Here is a 25,249-nt window from a genome sequence, read left to right on the forward strand (position 1 = left end):
GCTTATTGGTAATCAAGGATATAAAGCAGCCCAATTTACTGCTAATCAAGGATCTAAGACAACCCAATTTATTGGTAATCTAGGATATAAAACAGCCCAGTTTATTGGTAATCAAGGATATAAAACAACCCAATTTATTGGTAATAAAGGATATAAAACAACCCAATTTATTGGTAATCAAAGATATAAAACAACCCAATTTATTGGTAATCAAGATATGAAACAAACCAGTTTATTGGTAATCAAAGATATAAAACAACCGAATTAATTGGTAATAAAGGATATAAAACAACCCAATTTATTGGTAATCAAGGATATAAAACAGCCCAGTTTATTGGTAATCAAAGATATAACACAACCCAATTTATTGGTAATCAAGATATGAAACAACCCAGTTGATTAGTAATCAAAAGATATAAAACAACCCAATTTATTGGTAATAAAGGATATAAAACAACCCAATTTATTGGTAATCAAGATATGAAACAACCCATTTTATTGGTAATCAAAGATATAAAACAACCCAATTTATTGGTAATAAAGATATGAAACAACCCAGTTTATTGGTAATCAAGGATATAAAAACGACCCAATTTATTGGTAATAAAGGATATAAAACAACCCAATTTATTGGTAATCAAGATATGAAACAACCCAGTTTATTGGTAATCAAAGATATAAAACAACCCAATTTATTGGTAATAAAGGATATAAAACAACCCAGTTTATTGGTAATCAAGGATATAAAACAACCCAGTTTATTGGTAATCAAAGATATAAAACAACCCAATTTATTGGTAATAAAGGATATAAAACAGTCCAATTTATTCGTAATCAAGGATATAAAACAACTCAATTTACTGGCAATCAAGGATATAAAACAACCTAGTTTATTGGTAATCAAGGATATAAAACAGCCCAATTTACAGGTAATCAAAGATCTAAGACAACCCATTGTTTTGGTAATGAATGATATAAAACAGCCTAGTTTATTGGTAATTAAAGATATAAAACAGCCTAGTTTATTGGTAATCAAGGATATAAAACAACCGAATTTACAGGTAATCAAAGATCTAGGACAACCCATTTTATTGGTAATGAAGGATATAAAACAGCCCAGTTTATTGGTAATTAAGGATATAAAACAGCCTAGTTTATTGGTAATGAAGGATCTAAGGCAACCCAATTTATTGGTAATCATGGATATAAAACAATGCAATTTATTGATAATAAAGGATATAAAATAACCCAATTTATTGGTAATCAAAGATCTATGACAACCCATTCTATTGGTAATGAAGGATATAAAACAACCCAATTTATTGATAATCAAGGATCTAAGAAAACCCAGCTTATTAGTAATCAAGGATATAAAAACAACCCAATTTATTGATAATCAATGATCTAAGAGAACCCAATTTATTGATAATCAAGGATATAAAACAACCCAATTTATTGAAAATAAAGGATCTAAGACAACCCAGCTTATTGGTAATCAAGGATATAAAGCAACCCACTTTACTGCTAATCAAGGATTTAAGACAACCCAATTTATTGGTAATCAAGGATATAAAACAACCCAATTTATTGGTAATCAAGGATCTAAGACAACCCAATTTATTGGTAATCAAGGATATAAGACAACCCAGTTTATTGGTAATCAAGGATATAAAACAACCCAATTTATTGGTAATCAAAGATCTAAGACAACCCATTCTATTGGTAATAAAAGATATAAAAAACCTAGCTTATTGGTAATCAAAGATCTAAGATGACCCAGTGAATTGGTAATCAAAGATCTAAGACAAGCCAGTTTATTGCTGATCAAAGATCTAAGACAAGCCAGTTTATTGCTAATTAAGGATATCAAGCATCCCAATTTATTGGCAATCAAGGATACAAGACAACCCAATTTATTAATAATAAAGGAGATAAAAGAAAACAATTTATTGGTAATCAAGGATATAAAAGAACCCAGTTTATTGTTATTCAAGGATATAAGACAACCCAGTTTATTGTTATTCAAGGATATAAGACAACCCAGTTTATTGTTATTCAAGGTTATAAGACAACCCAGTTTATCTGGATCATCTCTGACTGGCATTGAACTTGCTTTGTGATTTGATACATGATCATGGTAATGGATATAATTTTATCAAGTATTCAGGACAAATTATTTATTTCATTGGTTTATTCCTGAGACCACTTCCAGACATGAATATTATGATCCCAGTCATATCCAAACTATTTTCAGACATGTAGCAGACACTTTATTTTATTCCTTTGTCTTGAAGAGAATGACATGATGGGCTTTTTTTGATGAGATACATTTTTACCCAAGAAATCAAATTGTTTTTTTTCCTAATTTGTGTGATGCAGTTTATACCTCTTAACTTTTGCATCTCAAGTACATTAAAATACAAGAACAATACCCAATTTACAAATTTTATTTCTTCAAGCCCAAATAAAAGTTTTTTTCTAAAACTCAACATCTGATTTATGCATTTTATTGTCAATCAGAATTTAGTCACTATGGGCATGTCCAGCATATATGTCCAAAAATACAGTATTTTATAAGTTTACTTGAGTATTTTAGCAAGAAATTAAGTGTTTGGATTAAAATGGAATCTAGCAGAAAAATTCTATAAATTATGCTTCTTTGTGCACAGTTTTGATGGAATAACTATTAAGGATACAATGAGATTGACTGGTTGGTATTGACTGGTTGGTAAACTATTTAGTTGACCATGTTATTGTGGACATATTTGTATGTACCACTGCATGGTTCTCTGTCCAGAATGATGATTACTGTTTTAAGTATTTCTTGTTTAATAAAAGTTTAAGTTGGTAGCTTAGTGTATATACAGGCAATATTTTTTTCAGTTATCTGACTTTTCTGATATGTTATATAACATGACAGCGTCATGTTATAAGGGGGTTTCACTGTACACAGTAAGACCGCATTTCAAACCTTGGACCCAAAATTCATTAAATGTTTAAATTAAGGATATGCATTTTGTTTATTTAAACCAATACTATGAATAATGTTACAAACAGTACTATTAACAATGACATCTTTTCTTCTTAAAATTTCAGATCTACAACGACACCCTAATTATCTACAATGATGCCCGAACCAGGGATGCTATAGACTATCTGAAACAAGAGATGGCATCATGGAAACAAAGTGCTATTTTGGATAAAAATGAGCAAGATCTTTTGGACCTTTATGAAAGTAAGTATAAAACTTGGACCATCGCTATGCACATGTTTGTTTATCAGTGATAATTTCTAAGTCACATGGCCTTGATGCCAAGGGAGCTTTTGGTATGTCAGTTTGTTATCCATTATGCAACATTCATGCATCAGCAGGTGCTATTTTCAGTTATGTAACATACATGCATCAGCAGGTGCTATTTTCAGTTATGCAAAATACATGCATCAGCAGGTGATATATTCAGTTATGTAACATAAATGCATCAGCAGGTGCTATTTTCAGTTATGCAAAATACATGCATCAGCAGGTGATATATTCAGTTATGTAACATACATGCATCAGCAGGTACTATATTCAGTTATACAACATACATGCATCAGCAGGTGCTATTTTCAGTTATGCAAAATACATGCATCAGCAGGTGATATATTCAGTTATGTAACATACATGCATCAGCAGGTGCTATATTCAGTTATGCAAAATACATGCATCAGCAGGTGATATATTCAGTTATGTAACATACATGCATCAGCAGGTGCTATTTTCAGTTAAGCAAAATACATGCATCAGCAGGTGATATATTCAGTTATGTAACATAGATGCAACAACAGGTGCTACTTTTAACTTCTGCTTAAAACCCACCAGACCAATTTCAACCAAACATGGCAGGAAACATCCTGAAATGAAAGCCTTTTAAGTTTATACAGATGATGCCTATTGACCATCAAATATGGCCATTGTTACTTAAAGTAGGTGAACTTTCAAAGTACTGTTGTCAAAAATGACTCAAAAGAATTTGACCAGATGTGTCAAGAAAACCATCCTGGAATAAAGAGTTGTTGTGTACAGATGCCAGTCTGCCGTAGAACAGCCCAATGATACTGCAAGGTAGCGCATGTAGCTAATCATGCAGAATCAACTGTTTGTCAAACGATTTAAAATTAACAGTTTACAAGAACTCGCATAATGAATCCTGTACTCCACAAAGAGAAATCTACAATGCATGAAATCTGGTCTTGATTTGCTCAGTATAGGGTTGTCTGCTTTAATTTTGATCACCAAGTTGATCATGTGTTTGCATGTCCAGAGACCTTTTCCGCACTTTGCAACTTTACATAAATGGAAATCCAGTTGTATGTTGATTGTTTTACTGGAACTTCTGTCTTGGTTCAGGTTATTGAACATGTCATTGGTAACTTGCAGACTGTTAATATTTTGGATGCATGTTAAGGGACCACTGATAAAATGGAACCAGTCTAAAATATTTCAGAATCAGCGTCATCTAGCATTCAGACTGCATGTCATGAATCTTGAAAGAATCAGATAAAAACATTTCAGTCAGGTTTCAGAGGTTTGGTCATGTTAAAGCTAGACAAAAATGCTCATGTACATCCTTCTCCAAACTACAGACTAAGAGAAGGGTTTCTTTGCACAGACCAATATTCTCGCTACAGTCAGAAACATATTAGCTTAGAAAATATCAATATAATAATGCTAGTACATCTACTGGGTGGTTCATATTAACTTAGAAAATATCAGTATAATAATGCTAGTACATCTACTGTGTGGTTCATATTAACTTAGAAAATATCAATAGAATAATGCTAATACATCTACTGGGTGGTTCATTTTAACCTTGAAAATATCAAGAGAATCATCAGGGTTCATAATGATTTGAAGTACTTGAATTTTCAACTGCTGGATGAAAAGTGCTTAGTTTTTGAAAATCCTCTTGAAAAGTTCTTATTTCTAGTGTCAGTGGGAAAAAGTGCTTCAAAGGAACAAAAATACTTAAAAGTGCTTGAATGTTTAAAGAAAAATTTTTAAACAAAAAGTTTTAAAAACAACCTCATTGGAAAAATATGCTGACTTTTAATAATATGGTTTGTCAATAAGGAAAGGGAGACTACTCACTCTTTCTGGCGTAGCAGCGTTGTGGGAATGGCAATATGGCAGCTCTCTCTTTCTTATCTTGCATCACATGGTCTTTTGAAGAAAAGCATATTATGGAAGAGACAGACTGATTTCTAAATGAAAATGCCACTGGGTTAATGTGTTTTTAATTTTAAATCAATAGGCTGCTATAATTGGGTTAAGGAGACCCAGGACAGAAATAAAGTTTTATGTAGTTGGTGCAGCAAAGTTACAGACATTGGGGCTAATGGTAAATGTCTTTAAAAGCAGAAAAGACACTACACCAGTGCTAATAGAACAGGAGCGGAGGAGCTTGGAATTTATGAAGATCTTTGCAAGATGCTAAGATCAAAGAACTGAATAGAAATTGAGTACTGTGGAAGAACTTGTAAATAAACTTTCTGTTAGTTTGACTTTCTATTTATTGAACCTATGTTAGCAAACTTTATTGGGAAAGGAAAATGCAGTTACATGAGCCACAAGTCAGTCTGAAGGTTTTACTTGAAAATCAGTAGAAAGTCCTTGAAAAGTCATTGAATTTTATCATAATTTACTTGTGTGCACCCTGAAAGTCAAGGAAAACAATTGTAAGGTGGACACTTTATTATTATAAGTGAATACATGTTACTGTGCATATTCTTTTAGTCACCAGTCATTCAGAGACAGCATTGTAGCATCTGGAATGCAAGGCTTAGATGCAGATATAATCATTTTATTCTTATTTCATTGTTATTTGTTAATTATTCATCCAGTCATATTCACTACCATTTTTCTTTTATCTCAGACTTCTGTCATCATAGAGAATAGAGCTGAGTTCAGGAGGAAATCGGTTACAGCACCATGCAAACCTTTAATGTTCTGTAACATTTAGTGTGAATATTTGTTTGGTTACATTCATGCTATGTGAAATTTTGTTAACATGGGAATTTAGACTACAAACTTATATATTACTCTTGAATTAGCACATGATTTAAATTTAAATCTCACTGGCGTAGAATTTGAACTGTTAACAGTTTATAACATATTATTATTGACTTAGATAGGAATAAGAGGAGCAAGCAGCATCATATCAGATATTTGTCCTGAAGCAAGTTATAAAACTACCTTGACAAAGATGGCAAGATGAAAAGGATTGTGAGAATGAAAAGTCGAGATCATTAATTATGTTCCTTGGAACTAAAAACCTATGTGCATGACCCACTAAATAAAGATATTAGAGGGGCAACTGATTGGTGGGAACAAATTTATTAGAAATACCACATAATTACTTGGTTCATGCAATCATGAGATGTTTACCATGAAAATGAAAAATGTAGCATTATCCGTGTATGATAAGATAGTGACAACATAAATATATTACCTTACAGACACATGTATATATTTCACTGAAAAGTAAGTGTGTACACTGCATTGAAAAAGAAATCCAAATCTCATTAAATGTTTGTTTTTATATTTAGTTTCAAGGTATCTATAGTTTTTACTGTCAATTTGGCCTGGATATCATGGTTTTCTAAAACACAGTTTCCTTTGCTTTCTTTGTCCTTGCTGTAAAAGAAAAAAATGTGTATTCTCTCTCTAATATTTTATTAGAGTTTTTCTTTACTCATGCTACTGTTTCAAAGTATCTACCACTGATAGCTAGTTTGGTTTGGTTATTTGTGTTCTTTTCTACATTGTTTGTAGTATCACATCCAACAGTAAGAAAGTATTGCTTGCTCAGTAAATGTCAAACAATTGCTCAAACCACTTGTCAATTCTAATTCATTGCATCATGTATATGAATTTTGTTTTTATTTCGTAACCTTTGATTGAAATTTGATAAGATCTAAGGTTTCATTGTCATCTTATTCTGGCAAATGCTAAGGAATTATGGCCGATGTTCAACTTAGAACATCATATAAATAGCACACATGGTTAAAATGTGATGAAAAGCCAGCTGGACAGTTTGCTTCATGGTGCATTGTTTACAGCATTTATATTTTTAAGGAGAGATAGGATGAGATTATATAGGCCTAGTTGCAGTTAAAATTTAATGAACATTCTACATAAAACTACCACAGTTCCCAGGGTTTGAAATTTTGACCTCATATGCTAGAATTTCTTTTTCAGAAAACATGAGAACTGATTTTGTTCAGCGTGTTCAGGATTATCCCAATCCAAAACTAGAGGCCTTGCGTGACATGATCATTGAAGGTTTTAAAGACAAACCAGCAGAGGAGTCTCGAGGGATTATCTTTGTCAAGACAAGAAACCTAGCAAAGGCTATTACAGCATGGCTAAAGGACACCCTGCCCTTGAAACATCTGAATCCAATTGAATTTGTGGGATCCAATAACACTGGATCAGGAAAAGATGGTACATTTATTTTTAAAGCATGTCATACTAGAAACATAGAAAGTGTAAAGCATATAAAAAAAAAACAGTGTCAGAGTTGGAGAAAAAAAATGAAAAACAGGAAAGTATACACTTCACTTACACATTCAAGTGCAATAACTAATATTTTATATTTTCCTACCATTTACCTTGAGGCTGCCATTTCACATTGACTGAAGAGAGATTCTATGCATAAACAAGTTTACTTATGTCAGAAAGGAACCTGATTTGACAAGTTACTTTACAAAGCAATATCATTTCCATCAGCTTAGACATAGTACATGATTCTAAACAGCAGCACTGAGTATAAATACGACATACTGTCACTTACAAACTAAGAATAGTTGAACAAAAAAGATGCTGCTCATGACAACTAGAAATGTTTATATTGGTTGGCGAATGGTGAAAACTAGTAAAACTGTAGAAAACTTTGTTATTTTGTTGCAAAAGACATGAATGCTATTTCTTTCTTATTTGTTTATTTTCAGGAGAAAATAATAATAAAATTTTTTGTAATATCACATCTCATTAGGGTGTTTGGGGGTGGGGATATTTTCACATGATTTTTAAATGTTATTATTTGTGCTAGTGTCACATTGCTTCATTGTAAAGAATATCTGAAGAAGTTTTTGTCAGATTTTCTTTAACTCAAATGGTTGCTTTCATGTTAGCAGAGCTATTTGTATTGAAAGTCCTCAATTCCCAGATATTTTGTTTTTCGGTCCTTGACTTCAACATTGAAAATCTTACAAACAGGACCTTGGAGTCCTTAACGCATTGAATAGTGTTTTTTGTAACGTTGAATCCATGTTCAAGGTCATTAGACAATCTTCCACTTACACTGTAAATGGAACAAATGCAGCCTCTTATTACAAAATTTGATGTAAAATATCTCCGATACCATTAAGGTTTTGGTGATCTAAGCAATGCTTGCGGGAAATATGTAGACCTAAAAAAAGCTACATAATATGTAATATATTCCTTGTGTGTAATGTATGAAACTTGATCCTGAAGTAGCAAAAGCCTTCCGGGCAATGATTGGTGGGAAATTTGCACCGGTCACCATCCTCGATGCTGACAATACCAACATGGACATGTTGATTACCACCTTCAATACAGCAACAACCAAAACAGCTAGGGAGATCCTTAGTAGACATCGCCCAGTCAAGAAGCCCTGGGTCACAGCTGAGATCCTGAACCTGTGTGACAAGAGGAGGGAGATGAAGAAGAAAAAGAACAATAGAGAAGAGGCAGAGCAATACAAGGCATTCAATTGGGAAATTAAGAAAAGCATGAAAAAAGCAAAAGAGAACTGGATAAAAGAACAATCCAAGGACATTGAGGGAAACTTGTAAAGGAATAACAACAGGATAGCATGCCAATTGGTCCAAGTTCTAACAAGCACAAAACAATGGTGGGTTACCTCCTTACAGGACAAAGCCGGAAACTGCCTTACAGAAGAAAATTATATTCTGGAAAGATGGACAGAGTACTGCTCAGAACTTTCCAACCACTGAGCCACAATAGATCCAGAGGTACTGAACATCCCTCCAGCAACTAACAACCACAACCACCCTATCCTACATGAAGAAGTAGAAGCCGCAGTGTGATTGCTGAAAAAGAGGAAGTCAGCAGGAGTGGACACAACCCAGCAGAATTGATCCAAGCTAGGGAAGAAGCAATGATTAGCACCCTCACAGACATCTGCAACAAGATCTGGCAAACAGGACTATGGCCATCGCCATGGACCCAATCACTGATCATCACCCTACCCAAGAAAGACAACTTGCAACAGTGTCAAAACCACCGTACAATCAGTCTTATAAGCCATCGAGGCAAAGTCATGTTGAGGATACTGCTGAACAGACTAAAGCCACAGGCTCAAAATATCATTGCCAGGGAGCAGGCAGTTTTCAGGTCAGGGTGCAGCACAACAGAGCAGATCTTCAGCCTCAGGATGTTGTGTGAGAAGTACCTCCAACACCAGCAAGATCTGTACCAAGTCTTCGTGGATTTCAAGAAAGCATTTGACAGGGTAGGGCATGCAGCCTTGAGGGCAACTATGAGACTGTACAACATCAACGACAACCCTATCACAGTAATAGAGCACCTCTATGACAAGGACACCAGTGCAGTATACTTCAACGGCAGCATAGGGGACTGGTTCAGAACAACAGTCGGAGTCAGACAAGGCTGTCTGCTCTCTCCCATACTATTAAAAATCTTTTTGGAAAGAATCATGGATGACGCACTTGAAAAGCATGAAGGGACGGTCAGGATCAGAGGCAGAACAGTCACCAACTTACGTTTTGCCAACAACATTGATGGATTAGCAGGAAATGAGCAAGAATTAGCTAACTTAGTAGAGGGCCTTGACAAAACCTCTGCAGCCTATAGCATGGAAACAGTGCAGAGAAGACCAAAATGATGACCAACAACACCAAGGGCATCAGCACTGACATCAGGGTCCAAGGTTCGAATCTAGAAACAGTCCACAGCTTCAAGTATCTGGGGGCAGCTGTAACAGATGAAGGATCGAGGCCTGAAGTACATTGATGGATTAGCAGGAAATGAGCAAGAATTAGCTAACTTAGTAGAGGGCCTTGACAAAACCTCTGCAGCCTATGGCATGGAAACAGTGCAGAGAAGACCAAAATGATGACCAACAACACCAAGGGCATCAGCACTGACATCAGGGTCCAAGGTTCGAATCTAGAAACAGTCCACAGCTTCAAGTATCTGGGGGCAACTGTAACAGGTGAAGGATCGAGGCCTGAAGTACTCTCCAGGATTGCACAGACAACAGCAGCGCTGACAAAACTAAAGCCCATTTGGAATGACAAGAACATTGCACTCAGTTCAAAGGTCAGACCGATGCAGTCAATGGTGATCTCCACATTTCTCTACATCTGCGAATCACTGACCATAAGAGCTGACTGAGAGAATAGGATACAGGCCACAGAGATGAGATGTTTCTGAAAGATCCTTGGCGTCACATACAAAGACCATATCACCAATGAATAAATACAGCAAAGGATAAGACAAGCCATTGGGCCTCATGATGACCTCCTGATCACAGTGAAAAAATGTAAACTGCAGTGGTATGGGCATGTGTCACGATCATCAGGACAATCCTGCATCGCACTATATACAAGGAAGAAGAAAGAGAGGCAGGCAGAGAAAGAGGTGGGAAGATAACATTCAAGAGTGGACAGGCTTGACATTGAGCGACTCACTGAGAAAGACGGAAGATTGAGAGGAATGGAGGAAGCTGGTTGTTCGGTCTTGTGCAGTGCCCCAGTGGTCTAACAGCCTATGGGACTGTTGATGATGAATGTATTCTAAAACTTGATGAAATAACCATGGAAATATTCTACCATCTGGTATGTCTTGAAGAATTCTTGGAACCATAAAGTATTTGAAGTATTATACAAGCCATACCAGTTTTGATTATCATAGTCACACTCTCAGTGTCACAACTTTGAATTTTACAATGCCATGGGGTTAAAGCATATACATATTTCAAGTCATATAAATAAACTTCACAAACTCACATGAAAATACTTTAAGAGGATTTTGTGGACTTGCACAATATATGTGACCATAATTAGTAATTATTTCCAGGTACGTCACTTCAAAAATGTTTTCTGAAATTCATGATCCTCACTTGGTGTATATGCTGTACAGTGTACAGCATTTGTAACAAACCACAGAGCGAGTCCTGTAACTTATATCATGACCTTCTATAATGGGTGACATTAACATTTCTGTTTGATTTCCAAAAAAGCAGCCACCATTTTTTTCTTAAATCAGTTTCATCGCCATTCTCTTACACATCATGGGGTCTAAATATATTTTTTTTATATTTGGAAAATTGTAAAGCATGCCATTTCTGCTACCTATAGCCTTTATACTTCTGTGTAATTTTTTTCAGCAATGACTAAGGTAGAGCAAGTGGATGCATTGAAATTTTTCCGTGATGGTCGACATAAACTGATAGTGGCTACTTCCGTTGCAGAGGAGGGTTTGGACATCAGTCAGTGTAACCTTGTCATACGCTATGACCATGTCACCAATGAGATCGCCATGGTTCAGTCCAGAGGTTTGTTAATAGCTGTCACTTAAAATTAAACTTACATGATGGGCACTTAAAATTGGTCTTACGTGATATTTTAGCTTTATTACATAGTAACTGTATGTCACATCTTTGGTTTATTTTTGCCTTCACCTTGACAATAGGGCATATGGTGTTATTCTTCTCCATTTGTAAATCTGTCACGTCTTTGTCATGTCTCTATCATGTTTCTGTCACGTCTTGGTCATGTTTTGTTGGAATGTAATTAAAATCAAAATCTGGTCAAAATTCATCTACGTACATATACTTCAAAAGGTCACTGAAATACAAGTTTGCAACCCAACAATCACTGACTTAATCCCAAGGTAAATTATGTCTGTTTCTCAAATTTTCTCTCAAAAATGTGGATATGTTCATTGTCAGATCTTTGTCATCTTCATTCAAAATCAATTATCTACTGGCAAATGAAAATAAATCGAGTAAATAATTGGACAACTTCATGGTCTAGGACAGGTTTTATAATATGTAAGTTCTGCACATATTTAATGAGATGATCTGATTGGCATGCATGTTAGCTGTCTGGAGACTGTATTTTATGATCTGATTGGCATGCATGTTAGCTGTCTGGAGACTGTATTTTATGATCTGATTGGCATGCATGTTAGCTGTCTGGAGACTATTTTATGATCTGATTGGCATGCATGCTAGCTGTCTAGAGACTGTATTTTAGGATCTGATTGGCATGCATGTTAGCTGTCTAGAGACTGTATTTTATGATCTGATTTTGATAAAACTTAGTCAATAGGTCATCTGGTTGCAATCTTATTAATGAGAAGGTTTTGGCTTATTCCAATAAAGCCCCCCATATCTATCACATTTAAAGTTTGCTAGGATGGGCACATATTTTTGTATGCATTTATCTTTGCATTTAGAAATTTGCATATGTAAAGAAAGATAAGAAAATTTTACATTGTCATTTCATTTATAATACTGATTGTACAAAGTTCTCGCTTGTATTTGTCAAGTAAATAGAATTTGTGAAATTTTGGCCAAGGGCCCACCCACTGTTCTAAGAGACTGTGGATGATATGAATGAGCTTTAGAATATTTTATATTAATGTACAACATTTGTAGCAATGTTTTCAACTACCTTGCTAATGTGTTACTTGTCATTGCTTTAAAAGTGTCTGCATAGGACAGACTCTTTCCTGAGGACAATGAGAGATTTTTAAGCAAAACCTCTTCCCTTCTTGGAAGTTTCAAGTAAAGTAAATAAATAAAACCGAATATCCTAGTTTGCTATATACATATCTTAAATATTCATGGCCATCAATGTTAATGGACTCTGTAGCTGTGAAAATGGCCATCAATGTTAATGGACTCTGTAGTTATGAAAATGACCGTCAATGTTAATGGACTCTGTAGCTATGAAAATGGCCATCAGTGTTAATGGACTCTAGCTATGAAAATGGCCATCAATGTTAATGGACTCTGTAGCTATGAAAATGGCCATCAGTGTTAATGGACTCTGTAGCTATGAAATGCAGACCTTGTTTGAAGTGGGTTTGTAATGAAAAAACCTATCATAAACCTAATAAGTAAAACATGGTTCAGAGCACCAGGTCAGGCCTAGTAATTGTAGAGTTTGTAGAGCACCAGGTCAGGCCTAATAATTGTAGAGTTTGTAGAGCACCAGGTCAGGCCTAGTAATTGTAGAGTTTGTAACAGCATAGACTTGTACGTATTAGGACCAGGTCAGGCCTAGTAATTGTAGAGTTTGTAGAGCACCAGGTCAGGCCTAGTAATTGTAGAGTTTGTAGAGCACCAGGTCAGGCCTAGTAATTGTAGAGTTTGTAGAGCACCAAGTCAGGCCTAGTAATTGTAGAGTTTGTAGAGCACCAGGTCAGACCTAGTAATTGTAGAGTTTGTAGAGCACCAGGTCAGGCCTAGTAATTGTAGAGTTTGTAACAGCATAGACTTGTACATATTAGCACCAGGTCAGGCCTAGTAATTGTAGAGTTTGTAGAGCACCAGGTCAGGCCTAGTATTGTAGAGTTTGTAGAGCACCAGGTCAGGCCTAGTAATTGTAGAGTTTGTAGAGCACCAAGTCAGGCCTAGTAATTGTAGAGTTTGTAGAGCACCAGGTCAGGCCTAGTAATTGTAGAATTTGTAGAGCACCAGGTCAGGCCTAGTAATTGTAGAGTTTGTAACAGCATAGACTTGTACATATTAGCATCAGGTCAGGCCTAGTAATTGTAGAGTTTGTAACAGCATAGACTTGTACATGTGGTTCAGAGCACCAGGTCAGGAATAGTAATTGTAGAGTTTGTAGAGCACCAGATCAGGCCTAGTAATGGTAGAGTTTGTAACAGCATAGACTTGTACATATTAGCACCAGGTCAGGCCTAGTAATTGTAGAGTTTGTAGAGCACCAGGTCAGGCCTAGTAATTGTAGAGTTTGTAGAGCACCAGGTCAGGCCTAGTAATTGTAGAGTTTGTAACAGCATAGACTTGTACATATTAGCACCAGGTCAGGCCTAGTAATTGTAGAGTTTGTAACAGCATAGACTTGTACATGTGGTTCAGAGCACCAGGTCAGGAATAGTAATTGTAGAGTTTCTAGAGCACCAGATCAGGCCTAGTAATTGTAGAGTTTGTAACAGCATAGACTTGTACATATTAGCACCAGGTCAGGCCTAGTAATTGTAGAGTTTGTAACAGCATAGACTTGTACATGTGGTTCAGAGCACCAGGTCAGGAATAGTAATTGTAGAGTTTGTAGAGCACCAGATCAGGCCTAGTAATGGTAGAGTTTGTAACAGCATAGACTTGTACATATTAGCACCAGGTCAGGCCTAGTAATTGTAGAGTTTGTAACAGCATAGACTTGTACATATTAGCACCAGGTCAGGCCTAGTAATTGTAGAGTTTGTAGAGCACCAGGTCAGGAATAGTAATTGTAGAGTTTGTAGAGCACCAAGTCAGGCCTAGTAATTGTAGAGTTTGTAGAGCACCAGGTCAGACCTAGTAACTGTAGAGTTTGTAACAGCATAGACTTGTACATATTAGCACCAGGTCAGGCCTAGTAATTGTAGAGTTTGTAGAGCACCAGGTCAGGCCTAGTAATTGTAGAGTTTGTAACAGCATAGACTTGTACATATTAGCACCAGGTCAGGCCTAGTAATTGTAGAGTTTGTAACAGCATAGACTTGTACATATTAGCACCAGGTCAGGCCTAGTAATTGTAGAGTTTGTAGAGCACCAGGTCAGGAATAGTAATTGTAGAGTTTGTAGAGCACCATGTCAGGCCTAGTAATTGTAGAGTCTGTAGAGCACCAGGTCAGGCCTAGTAATTGTAGAGTTTGTAGAGCACCAGGTCAGGCCTAGTAATGGTAGAATTTGTAACAGCATAGACTTGTACATATTAGCACCAGGTCAGGCCTAGTAATTGTAGAGTTTGTAGAGCACCAGGTCAGGCCTAGTAATTGTAGAGTTTGTAGAGCACCAGGTCAGGCCTAGTAATTGTAGAGTTTGTAACAGCATAGACTTGTACATGTGGTTCAGAGCACCAGGTCAGGAATAGTAATTGTAGAGTTTGTAGAGCACCAGGTCAGGCCTAGTAATTGTAGAGTTTGTAACAGCATAGACTTGTACATATTAGCACCAGGTCAGGCCTAGTAATTCTAGAGTTTGTAGAGCACCAAGTCAGGCCTAGTAATTGTAGAGTTTGTAGAGCACCAGGTCAGGCCTAGTAATTGTAGAGTTTGTAACAGCATAGACTTGTACATATTAGCATCAGGTCAGGCCTAGTAATTGTAGAGTTTGTAACAGCATAGACTTGTACATGTGGTTCAGAGCACCAGGTCAGGAATAGTAATTGTAGAGTTTGTAGAGCACCAGATCAGGCCTAGTAATGGTAGAGTTTGTAACAGCATAGACTTGTACATATTGGCACCAGGTCAGGCCTAGTAATTGTAGAGTTTGTAACAGCATAGACTTGTACATGTGGTTCAGAGCACCAGGTCAGGAATAGTAATTGTAGAGTTTGTAGAGCACCAGATCAGGCCTAGTAATGGTAGAGTTTGTAACAGCATAGACTTGTACATATTAGCACCAGGTCAGGCCTAGTAATTGTAGAGTTTGTAACAGCATAGACTTGTACATATTAGCACCAGGTCAGGCCTAGTAATTGTAGAGTTTGTAGAGCACCAGATCAGGCCTAATAATGGTAGAGTTTGTATCAGCATAGACTTGTACATATTAGCACCAGGTCAGGCCTAGTAATTGTAGAGTTTGTAACAGCATAGACTTGTACATGTGGTTCAGAGCACCAGGTCAGGAATAGTAATTGTAGAGTTTGTAGAGCACCAGATCAGGCCTAGTAATGGTAGAGTTTGTAACAGCATAGACTTGTACATATTAGCACCAGGTCAGGCCTAGTAATTGTAGAGTTTGTAACAGCATAGACTTGTACATGTGGTTCAGAGCACCAGGTCAGGAATAGTAATTGTAGAGTTTGTAGAGCACCAGATCAGGCCTAGTAATGGTAGAGTTTGTAACAGCATAGACTTGTACATATTAGCACCAGGTCAGGCCTAGTAATTGTAGAGTTTGTAACAGCATAGACTTGTACATGTGGTTCAGAGCACCAGGTCAGGAATAGTAATTGTAGAGTTTGTAGAGCACCAGATCAGGCCTAGTAATGGTAGAGTTTCTAACAGCATAGACTTGTACATATTAGCACCAGGTCAGGCCTAGTAATTGTAGAGTTTGTAACAGCATAGACTTGTACATATTAGCACCAGGTCAGGCCTAGTAATGGTAGAGTTTGTAACAGCATAGACTTGTACATGTGGTTCAGAGCACCAGGTCAGGCCTGGTAATTGTAGAGTTTGTAGAGCACCAGGTCAGGCCTAGTAATTGTAGAGTTTGTAACAGCATAGACTTGTACATATTAGCACCAGGTCAGGCCTAGTAATTGTAGAGTTTGTAACAGCATAGACTTGTACATATTAGCACCAGGTCAGGCCTAGTAATTGTAGAGTTTGTAACAGCATAGACTTGTACATATTAGCACCAGGTCAGGCCTAGTAATTGTAGAGTTTGTAGAGCACCAGGTCAGGCCTAGTAATTGTAGAGTTTGTAACAGCATAGACTTGTACATATTAGCACCAGGTCAGGCCTAGTAATTGTAGAGTTTGTAGAGCACCAGGTCAGGCCTAGTAATTGTAGAGTTTGTAGAGCACCAGGTCAGGCCTAGTAATTGTAGAGTTTGTAGAGCACCAGGTCAGGCCTAGTAATTGTAGAGTTTGTAACAGCATAGACTTGTACATATTAGCACCAGGTCAGGCCTAGTAATTGTAGAGTTTGTAACAGCATAGACTTGTACATGTGGTTCAGAGCACCAGGTCAGGAATAGTAATTGTAGAGTTTGTAGAGCACCAGGTCAGGCCTAGTAATTGTAGAGTTTGTAACAGCATAGACTTGTACGTATTTGCAACACTGTATGATTTAATAAGGGATACAAGACAGTTCCAATATGCCACAGCTATTACTTCTGATGCATTGTGGGATTGTTTTTGCCAACAGAACCCCTGCTCCATGCAAATTCATGCTCCTTTTTTGTGCCTTTTCCCTTGGAACTGCAGATGAGCTTAGTAGCTTTGACCCTAAGTCTTCTTCTTTAAAGGTTTGTCATGAAACAATCACTCCTGTCAGCTTCAGTTCCTGGTGTAAAAGGTAATCTGGCAGGAATATCAACAATACAGACCATGATTTACTGAAAAAATGTTATTAAACCCACAAAACAATACAATTAAACATCCACTCAGTAGATGTTGACAATTCTAAGAGAAAAAACCTGTACAAGTGTTGTCTACTCCAGGTAAATAGATGGCTGAAATATATGCACATCTTTTAATACACCACTATCAAATAGATTTAGAGAGATCAACCATTTCCCTGGACTGAGTAACAGTGTTAATTTCCCTGGACTGAGTAACAGTGTTAATTTCCCTGGACTGAGTAACAGTGTTAATTTCCCTGGACTGAGTAACAGTGTTAATTTATGAGAATGCATGTGTATTGCCTCATTAGAATATCAGTATGTTTATTCTGTACCAGATAATGGAGTGAATGCAAGGTATGGATGAAAGATGGTAAGGAGTTCTAGATAGTTCATAACTGGATCCTTCAACTGGCTAATATCATCAATAGATTGTCTTGAGAAACAACTCACCACTCCTTTTTGGATGCTTCTATCTCAGTAAGAAAGTCAACTGTTCTTGGTGAAAGTTTTTAATGTTAATTTTATTTTTAATCAACATTTTGCCTCTGCCATATTTTATCAAACATGTTTATATGTGCAACAAGATCCTGGTACTATTCAGGTCCAAGGAATTTACTTTTATTCTTTCTAAACTTTGTCCAGAGGTATCATGTAGTAAACCAATAAAAGATGCTGTATGGTAGGAATGAAGGTCTTGATTGACATCTGATTGGCATGTAGATACATGTATCTTGAATTTTTTAAAATTAATTTTACTTCTGTAAGTTTTGGCTTTGAATTGTTGTGAATCTGTGAGAAATCCAAAGATAGAATTACCGGAGACAGAATAAGTTGAGACTTTTTGTACCTAAGCAGAAAACCCAGATATAACTTTACTAGCTTAAGATTTGTATTTTTTTTAGCATAAATTGGGGAATATGTTCATTTTGATGATGTCATCAAGGTAGTAGGAGCTACAAATACCCTGTTGTCTGAACCATAAATACAGTGCTTTCAAACTTTTGGTAATGACCTTTGTGCACTGGAACCCCAATGTTAAATAATATAACCTGTGATGTATCAGTGTATTATGTTCCATTGTGGTATTTTTATGTATATTTTCATATATTGGAAGGTTGAATTATGCATATCTTAATCAATGGATATGAAAAACATTAATTTTCAGTAATTAGTTTAAAACCGGTGTTAAAAACCATTGTGTTTAAAATCACAAAGTCATTCAAAGTCTTGCAGTTTATGACCAGTCTGAATTCACAATTATGTTTTGCTACAATGAATAGATCTGATATATACTCTCCCATATTATGTGAACAAGGTAATATAGTTCATTTCCATAATGTTTTATCTCCTTTAATTTTGTAATGTTTTATTTACTTTAATTGATATCAGAATCTTTTGTTCATCAGAAACTTTGTTGCATTTTGGTGTTTTTTAGTTTGAATTTGTCTGATAGCAGATATTGACCATTGCCATGCCTCAAAATATTTACATACTAATATTGTATGCTCATTTTTTTCTCTTTTAACTTTACATTGTCTGAATCATGCAATATTTTACAATATTGAACTCGTGTGCACTTAATATTAAACTCACAAGAATAAAGGAACTGCTTTCTATTTGTAAACAAACAATGGACGCATACACCAGTTATGTGCGCATTAATAATGTTGTTGTGTAATGATGAATCTGTGGTAACCGTTGAGTATTTAGTTTGGAATACGGCATACATTCAGTTACTCTATTTCTTGTAGTGTATTTTTGTTTATATAATTAAGCCTTAGGTAGAATAAGAAAATCAGCATATAATAAAAAGGTTACTGCATTTGTATGGGAAAATATGAACTCATTTTTAAGTTTGACTGTGAGCATAAATTCAGCTTTAACACACCATTCTATGTCACAAAGTTCTTAGCAGCAGCATATTCCATTTTTAAAATAGCCCCCAGATTGATGTGCTAATATTGGGGTTCCATTGCAACTTGGGTCATGTTTGCATCAATGATGATCACTGTCATGTGTAGAAATAACTTTATCAGAACAATTTATATAAAACGGGTTTCATTCAGTATTTCAGCCTGACCTACTTTTGAAGCAACTCAAAAATAAGTGTTGGATTTCAGGAAAATTTGTCAGGTACAGCAATGAATGTTTTCCTCACTAATGTCAAATGTTGTATCCTTTCCATGTCGCAGGTATCACTTGTTACAACAGCATGGATGTCACGTTTTTCTGGGGCTAATAATGCATGCAACGATTGCTACATTCTCAGGGTTCAGTTTATTAAATTCAGCAAAGTTCAGTCTTTAGGGCTTTTTTCCATTTCCCAAGCCAGCCTTGCTAAATGACAATCTGTAGACAACATTATGCCTGAAAGAGTTATCTGCCTTTACAAGTGTGGTTGTCATTGTCGGCAGCCATAAACCCAATTGTGTATAGACATTGCCATGTATAAATTGACCTGATCAGCAGTCATAGGACAGCTGCTATATTAAAAGTATTAGTAATATAATAAACAGCAAATATCAGCAATATTGCAGTAATGCACAGCAAATTTGTTATATATTTGAAATAAAAACAAAACAAAATATCAACCATGCTGTTTAAAATCTATTTACCCTGTTGTTATCACAAAGTGAAAAAAAAAATTACTCATGGAGGGTGAAATTGCTTTCATATCATCTGTGTCACATGATTTTTTTCTCCTTAAAGTGCATTGCTGAAGAAAGTGTCTGGATGAAAATGCTAATTTATGTATGTGAAGCTAAAGGATTATGAAAAATAATTGGATTCAGCTTAGAACTGTAATTATCTCACTGCAGGACAAAAATCTGGGTTGAATGCTTTGTCAAGTTTAAAAGTTTTTTTATTGGGGTTGGTTAGAAATTTTTTTTTCCAGCATAAGGAAGGGCAAGATTGTTCTTTAGTAAAATCCCCTTCTCACCCTCCCCAAATCAAATGGTGCTTCCTGTGTATAGTTTTGTACATTATATGAGGCTGTGTAGGATGTATAACAATGTAATAATAGATTTTAAAGTGACTTGTATCAGGTCTGTCACATGGGATGTATAACAATGTAATAATAGATTTTAAAGTGACTTGTATCAGGTCTGTCACATGGGATGTATAACAATGTAATAATAGATTTTAAAGTGACTTGTGTCAGGTCTGTCCCATGGGATGTATAACAGTGTAATAATAGATTTTAAAGTGACTTGTGTCAGGTCTGTCACATGGGATGTATCACAGTGTAATAATAGATTTTAAAGTGACTTGTATCAGGTCTGTCCCATGGGATGTATAACAATGTAATAATAGATTTTAAAGTGACTTGTATCAGGTCTGTCACATGGGATGTATAACAATGTAATAATAGATTTTTAAGTGACTTGTATCAGGTCTGTCACATGGGAAGCTCATAATATTTTGTTTTCTTCTATCCAGGCAGAGGAAGGGCCCAGAACAGCCAGTACTTTGTCTTGGCTGAGGAAGGCAAGGGAATTGCAGAGAAAGAGGAGCTGAATATGATCAGGGAAATTATGATGCATAAGGCTATTGTAGAGTTACAAGACGATATTGCTAGAGATCCACAAAAGGTCAGAAATGAGCTAAAAAAATATCAGGCAGAGGAACAACTGGATCGAAAATTGGAGGCTCATAAACGGAAGGGCCGGCTTATGAGAACGGGTGAATTTGAATTACGATGTATCAGATGTGATGAGTATATTTGCATGTCTTCTGATGTCAGAAAGGTCCAGAATGCACACCATGTTGTTGTACTGGACGATTTTGAAGAAAGAGTCAGAATTACTAAAACAGGAAGTCGCAAGGTTATTGATGAAACCATTCAGTTTGTTGGAAGACTGAACTGTAGGAAATGTGGAAATGACATGGGAACTGTGAGTATTCACCGAGGCTTGGACTTTCCAGTTCTCAAGATATCCAGCTTTCTCATTGTCGACACAAATGGTCGACAAAACACATGTAAGCAATGGAATAAGGCTCCTTTTGAGGCCCTACCCCTCACAACTAGTGATTTGAATATTTTGCTTGATAAAAGGGTGGAAAGCAATATTGATTAGATTTTGTGCATAGAAGCCATATCCACAGTCAAGGCACTACATACAGTTGTACTCCATATACACAGTCAAGGCACTACATACAGTTGTACTCCATAAACACAGTCAAGGCACTACATACAGTTGTACTCCATATCCACAGTCAAGGCACTACATACAGTTGTACTCCATAAACACAGTCAAGGCACTACATACAATTGTACTCCATAAACACAGTCAAGGCACTACATACAGTTGTACTCCATAAACACAGTCAAGGCACTACATACAGTTGTACTCCATAAATACAGTCAAGGCACTACATACAAATGTACTCCATATACACAGTCAAGGCACTACATACAATTGTACTCCATGTCCACATCAAGGCAGTACATACAATTGTACTCCATATACACAGTCAAGGCACTACATACAATTGTACTCCATGTCCACAGTCAAGGCATTACATACAATTGTACTCCATATGTACAGTCATTGCACTACATACAGTTGTACTCCATATCCACAGTCAAGGCGCTACATACAGTTGTATTCCATATCCATTCAAGGCATTACATACAATTGTACTCCATGTCCACAGTCGAGGCACTAGATACATTTGTACTCCATATCCGCAGTCACGGCGCTACATACAGTTGTACTCCATATCCAGCCAAGGTGCTACATACAGCTGTACTCCATATCCACAGTCAAGGCATTATGTACAATTGTACTCCATATCCACAGTCAAGGCACTGCATACAATTGTACTCCATATCCAGTCAAGGCACTACATATAATTTTACTCCATGTCCACAGTCAAGGCACTACATACATTTGTACTCCATATCCACAGTCAAGGCACTACATACATTTGTACTCCATATCCACAGTCAAGGCACTACATACAATTGTACTCCATATCCACAGTCAAGGTACTACATACAATTGTACTCCATATCCACAGTCAAGGCATTACATACAGTTGTACTCCATATCCACAGTCAAGGCATTACATACAGTTGTACTCCATATACACAGTCAAGACACTACATACAATTGTACTCCATATCCACAGTCAAGGCACTACATATAATTGTACTCCATGTCCACAGTCAAGGCACTACATATAATTGTACTCCATGTCCACAGTCAAGGCATTACATACAATTGTACTCCATATCCACAGTCAAGGCATTACATACAGTTGTACTCCATATCCAGTCAAAGTACTACATACATTTGTACTCCATATACACAGTCAAGGCACTACATACAGTTGTACTCCTTATCCTCAGTCAAGGCACTACATACAATTGTATTCCATATCCAGTCAAGGCAGTACATAAAATTGTACTCCATGTCCACAGTCAAGGCATTACATACAATTGTACTCCATATCCACAGTCAAGGCACTACATACAGTTGTACTCCATATCCACAGTCAAGGTACTACATACAGTTGTACTCCATGTCCACAGTCAAGGCACTGCATACAATTGTACTCCATATCCACAGTCAAGGCACTACATACAATTATACTCCATATCCACAGTCAAGGCACTACATACAATTGTACTCCATATCCAGTTAAGGCACTACATACAATTGTACTCCATATCCACAGTCAAGGCACTACATACAATTGTACTCCATATCCATAGCCAAGGCACTACATATAACTGAACTTACCATCTGATTTTATATCCAGTTCAGTAGGTTAGAGTTTATATTTACAGGTCTGATTTATTTGGTGTCTTTTCATTGATAAGACTATTAAGGAGATGACACATTTGGTGAAATTAACCTCCTTTAAGACAAAGTACCGGAAGCTGTGCTACTTATACCATACTTTAGAGCTTTCCTTGACGTTATCATTTGGGCTACCATCTCATCTTTGTTTATTCTCAGCTTTGTTGATATATCTTTTATAAAATTGCCATTGCATTATTGATTCATTATGTCTTAACTTTGGCAGTTTTGAATAATGTTTAAATCTAGATATCATTTTCTGTATTGGATCAATGGTATGGTTTCATGCTTGTGAACTGATTACATATTCCTCTTTCAAAAAAATTATTCCATGACATGCTCTTCCATTTCACACACCACTGATGCATCCTGCTTTCCTGGAAACATCAGGCTTTTTAGGTGTGCTTTTAAATGGAACATATATTTTTGAAATGGTAATTTTTGAATATACTGATTTCCCAAATTATGTTGTTGTAACTGTTAGAGGACATTTTAAAGCTATGATTCCCAAATGTAAAACACTGTCTTTTTGGATGAAATCATTAAGTGTTTTGATTGAAATTTGTTATTTCATAAACTCTGTGACAAACTATCATAAAATCGTACAGAGGTGGCATTGCAGTGATTGGTAAAGATGAACACGTCAGACCACTCTGCCACTGTTACATTTTCTACACTACGGAGATTGTAGGCACTGTTGATTGATTCCTGATGTATATATTTTCTTTTTATCTGAATATTGCTGATTTATCAGTAGAAAAAATATGAACATTGCTGATTTACCAGTATGGATAAATATGTACCTTATATATTCATAGAAAGTTATAATGTTATTTTTATGTATATCTATAGATTGGATGCTAGGTCTTTTCATGTAAAAAGAATGCAAATAGATTGTAATATTTGTCTGACTCTAAGCATGCTGTGCTATCTATATATGGCTTAGTGTATTTATTTGGTAGGTTTATTTATTTCATTCCAATATTTGATTGTTATGTTTTGCAGCTTGTATATATGTTTGAAAACTTTTGTCTTTTAATTAGCTAGAAATATACGTACATAATTGCATGGAGACATATCTGAAGGCTTTATTGTTTGTATAACAACCTGGTTTGAAGTTCAGAATGATTTGTCTTTTAATAAAGTTTTGATAATCTGCCATTTTACTTGTAAATTAATGAATTCTTTTTTCATGTCTTCTTTTTTGCCTCCATTTCTTACTTATTTTTTTTTTTTTTCTTCTTCCAAGAATTACAGTTTTTGTCCACCATGGATTGGCACCCTAATGATACATCTGTCTAGCTGAACATTTGCAAACTATATTTTTATTTGAATCGAGACATGCTGCCCCAAGAATCAGGATGTATATAAATTGAGATTGCCTACTTTCTGTGTCTGTGCTGTAGATTGAATTGAAATATACACTGTTTGTGAATGATCTTGTAATATGGGCACATTTTGCAATGAAGGTTCGCTGCTTTGCTGCAATTTAGTAAAGATTTCTTAAAATTGCGCAATAAATAGAATCTGCTGTTTGATTCATTGTCTTAAAATTATTTTCTCTTCCACACCCGAAGGAATTATATTCCATTGTTTGATTATGATAGATAATACTATGTGATTTTTAAAACATGAATTAACAAATATCCAACAGTGTCAAGTGGTAGTGTAGATATCAAACACATCTTAATATAATCTGTGCTTGGAAAGAACATTTTATGTTTAGGAAATATTTTGGAACTTATTGATGCCTTTGGCCACTGGCAGACTAGCCCATATGGCAATCTGACCAAGGGCAGATGGGCCATGGTTTTATTCATAGTATTTGATAGGGAAGGCTGCAGTGGATTGCCGTGAGGATGGGCTGCCTGATCTAAGGTCAAATCCAAAGTTTGGGTCAGTTCATCACTGCCTTGAGTAATGTATGAACAAGTTTTATTGAAAATTGTATTGTGAGAATGTGCAGTAGCCATCATTGAAAGCATCTTGTTGGAAAATAAGAGTAATTTTATGGGGAAGTTATTGTTTTATGGTTCAGAACACAGTTTGAAAAAGCCAATCCATCAAAATTA

The 25,249-nt window shown here is 36.0% G+C and overlaps 1 protein-coding gene across 1 annotated transcript in view; it reads left to right on the forward strand.

Moving 5' to 3' along the window:
- Positions 1 to 24,715, forward strand: part of LOC149794712 (antiviral innate immune response receptor RIG-I-like) — an 81,621-nt gene extending 56,906 nt beyond the window's left edge. Inside the window, exons 15-18 of the mRNA XM_089964330.1 lie at positions 3,097 to 3,235; positions 7,241 to 7,486; positions 11,439 to 11,606; positions 20,809 to 24,715. Coding sequence (XP_089820456.1) covers positions 3,097 to 3,235; positions 7,241 to 7,486; positions 11,439 to 11,606; positions 20,809 to 21,446 — 1,191 coding nt within the window. The 3' untranslated portion in view covers positions 21,447 to 24,715. The remainder of the gene's footprint in view (positions 1 to 3,096; positions 3,236 to 7,240; positions 7,487 to 11,438; positions 11,607 to 20,808) is intronic.
- The last annotated feature ends 534 nt before the right edge of the window (positions 24,716 to 25,249 follow it).

Source organism: Sinohyriopsis cumingii, chromosome 7 (assembly GCF_028554795.1).
Source record: "Sinohyriopsis cumingii isolate HCF-2022 chromosome 7, ASM2855479v2, whole genome shotgun sequence".
Lineage (NCBI taxonomy): Eukaryota > Metazoa > Mollusca > Bivalvia > Unionida > Unionidae > Sinohyriopsis > Sinohyriopsis cumingii.